The sequence below is a fragment of the Priapulus caudatus genome, unplaced genomic scaffold (assembly GCF_000485595.1).
Source record: "Priapulus caudatus unplaced genomic scaffold, Priapulus_caudatus-5.0.1 Scaffold257, whole genome shotgun sequence".
In the NCBI taxonomy this organism is placed as follows: domain Eukaryota; kingdom Metazoa; phylum Priapulida; class Priapulimorpha; order Priapulimorphida; family Priapulidae; genus Priapulus; species Priapulus caudatus.
Window position 1 is genome coordinate 207,589 of NW_014577318.1, and position 3,561 is coordinate 211,149.

The following is a 3,561-nucleotide window of genomic DNA, read 5'->3' on the forward strand; positions in this document are numbered from 1 at the left end:
TGCGTATAGTGTTGGTGCGGCGTGGTTATTGATAACAGCATTGATCGGCTATATATGTGTGTGCGTGTGCGTACGTGTGCGTGCGTATAGTGTTGGTGCAGCGTGGTTATTGATAACAGCATTGATCGGCTATATATGTGTGTGCGTGTGCGTACGTGTGCGTGCGTATAGTGTTGGTGCGGCGTGGTTATTGATAACAGCATTGATCGTCTATATATGTGTGTGCGTGTGCGTACGTGTGTGCGTGCGTGTGCGTGCGTATAGTGTTGGTGCGGCGTGGTTATTGATAACAGCATTGATCGTCTATATATGTGTGTGCGTGTGCGTGCGTGTGCGTGCGTATAGTGTTGGTGCGGCGTGGTTATTGATAACAGCATTGATCGTCTATATATGTGTGTGTGTGCGTGCGTGTGCGTGCGTATAGTGTTGGTGCGGCGTGGTTATTGATAACAGCATTGATCGGCTATATATGTGTATGCGTGTGCGTGCGTGTGCGTGCGTGTGCGTGCGTATAGTGTTGGTGCGGCGTGGTTATTGATAACAGCATTGATCGTTACGCAGGTGAGTGACGTCAACGACGATGTTCGACGCGCCGCTGTGGAATCTCTCGGCTTTCTGCTGTTCAGGTAAGTGATATTAGCACGTTTTTCCCCCGTGCACCTCGTTTGTGGAAATTGCTTTGCAACTGACACTGCAGCGAAGCGAGATGAGGCTTAGTACGTGCAGTGTGGTTTGTACGACTTTACCAAGCATCGGGGAAGAAATAGTACGACTAGCATCTCTTATGCTTCTGTGACACAGACAGCATATCCAGCTTTCTGTGACATCCAATTAGCAGGGATAAGTCCACTCGATAGTGGTGGTATCGTATGGCGCCAACATCACCCCGGCCACAGCCCCCACGGGCAATCCAGTTGCAAACGAGTTCGCCACATTCATTTATGGTGACCTGGTATCCTATTATTGTGGAGATGTGGACTCGGAAGGAGGTGTAAGCCTTGTCTGGGTGCCGGGTTTGGATCACTCTTAGTCTAACTCCTCTTCCTTGGCCGGTTCAGCATGGTTAGACCTTTGCTGACTTCGCCCTTGAAGTCATACAGGAATACGCAAGCCCGCACACGACAGCCACGTGGCGATCCAGGTCGTGGGGGTACGATTCTACGATATTCTCCTCGACGCAATTAGTTAACTCGATGTAATTAGATAATTAATACAATGATTAGTCTTGCGTGAGTAAGCACGGTATCGCTCTCTCGTCTTCGTTCGGCAGTGGCAGTGAGAGCAGGACGTTATTGCCCGTAGCAGCAGTAGACGTGGATACGTCAAGCACCTAGCTCTCTGTTTGCTACGAGTGGGAGGTACGGTTTGCTAGGTGGAGGATGTGTAAGCATTCTTTGCTGTTCAGATGGTGAGCGTGGGGTCGACAGCTGTTTAAGCGGTTGGGCGTGGGCGTTGTGTACTGCGTGTGCGTAGCCATCCTTGAGTGATTGCTAGTGTTTTTTTCTCCGGGCGTAGAGTGCCACGTATAAAACAAAATCGATGAAATGTAATACTCGAACGTGTCAGCTTAACGCGTGCATTTCCTCATATTATATTTATGTGGTCCATGCGCCTAGGCAAAATGCGCCTTTATTGTAGCGCCTACAATTGATCTGATAGTTTGATGTTGCTTCAGGCGGTGGAAGTTTATTTATTTATTTGTTATTTCTTGCTTCGTCGATGATTCGACGAGCTCTAGCCAATTTATGTGTGAGGTTGCCCGAGGTAATTCTAAATTGAGTTTCGTATAGGTGACGCTAATCTTCACATGGCATGCAATGGGCATTTCGAATCTGTGGATAAACGCGTTGAAAGCGATTGACTTTACTTTCGAGCGTTGAGTGAGCATACCCGCTAACATTCCTGAACTTCTGCAATGATGCGTATTTGGTTTCATTCCTACATTGGTGTATTTTGCGTCCTACTGTTGCATAACCCAATTGGAAATGTGTGGTGAAGTGTGTGGTACGGTCTGGAAACGTATGTACAACCGTACCATACGAGGAATAGTGGTGTTAACACTTCAATCCTAACTAAGGTTGAACTTCTTTGTTGTCTAACTGAAAACCAATTTTCACCTTTCTCAGCTCTGAAGCTGTAGGTTCATTCGAAGGTATGAGTTTGTATCGGATTGTTATTGACGCATTATATTTTGGTCAACATGCAACCGGACTAGAATAGCAGTGATCGATGTGCTTTGCGGGAGTAGAGAGTAGTAGAGGGGTTGAATGAAATAAGTTCATTGGATTTCGTTGAAAACTATGACTTCATATTTATCTTGTGTTAAATCTAAGAAATTAACTTACTATCGAAATTTTCGATCTTCCTTCGGGTAATCTTCATCAGGATGTGACGCCCACCGGGGGGCGTGGTTATTTTTCCTAGGTCAATCAAGAGCATAGGGCTCTAGTGAGCGCTGCCATTGGTCGATACAAATCACGTGCCTCAAACTCCTGTTTTATGGTGCATTCACTGCATTGTGACCCTAACCCTAACCCTAACCCAAACCCTATTTAAAAAAATATAAAAAAGTTGTAAAAATTAATTGTTGTTATTAAATTGTTGTAAATAAATCATGTAAATATTTGCATTAATTTGAAAAAAATTGTCAAACGGATAAAGATAGAAAAATACAGAAAACAGGAAAATAATTAAAAAACTAATGGGATTCGATCCAACGACCTTTCAGCCTTGAATTGCGTGCTGTACTCGCTCGGCTATCGAGCTATAGTGGAATTATGAATTTTGGATGTGCTATGAATATGATGACACTGTGACGTCACTGATCGACGAAACAAGCTCAACCAATAGCAGCGCTCACTAGAGCCCTATGTTCTTGATTGACCTAGGAAAAAAAATCACGCCACTGGCGGCAGGCCCCCTCGAGTGTAACCAGTGGCGCCCGCAGATAGAAGCACTGGAAGCACAGTGCTTCCAGTAAATTTTGGGTTAAACAATTTTGTTCCTACATTTTGTTCCTAAATCTCTCTCGCAAGACTCACCAGATTGCATCTCCAGACGTCTACCATTCAAAATTTTTTAGGGAGGGGGCATGCCCCCAGACCCCCCTAGCATGCAGCACGCCTAAGGCGCTTGCTCTATATTATCTACTATCCTATACTAAAGATTTTATCCTTCTGTGCTTCTACTTTCTTAAGACCTGTGGGCGCCAGTGAGTGTAACACGTCACGTACTTCATGATGTGACCTGCTGCCACCTACAGTGACGTCACATCCTGATGAAGATTTCGATCGAAAATTTCGATAATAAGTTAATTTCTTCGATTTAACACAAGATAAATATGAATTAGTAGAGGGGTTCATAGAGCAGCTTTGTCTAAATTGCGATATATATTCTTGTTCTATATGTCTTCATTTCACATCGAGTGTTCGCCCCACATCTCATGCTCTGCGTGGTTACTCTGTGATACTGTAATGCTATACGAGCATAGGCTTCTGCATTACACCATCTTAATGCAGAGAGAGCGAGAGAGAGAAGGGGGGAGAGGAGGGAGAGAGAGCA

General features: G+C 44.9%; 1 protein-coding gene across 1 annotated transcript in view; it reads left to right on the forward strand.

The window, feature by feature from the left end:
- The window catches only part of LOC106808167 (26S proteasome non-ATPase regulatory subunit 1-like), an 18,187-nt gene extending 17,580 nt beyond the window's left edge, over positions 1-607 (forward strand). The window contains exon 17 of the mRNA XM_014810758.1: positions 562-607. Within this exon, the coding sequence (XP_014666244.1) occupies positions 562-569 (8 nt within the window). The 3' untranslated portion in view covers positions 570-607. The remainder of the gene's footprint in view (positions 1-561) is intronic.
- Positions 608-3,561: the final 2,954 nt, after the last annotated feature.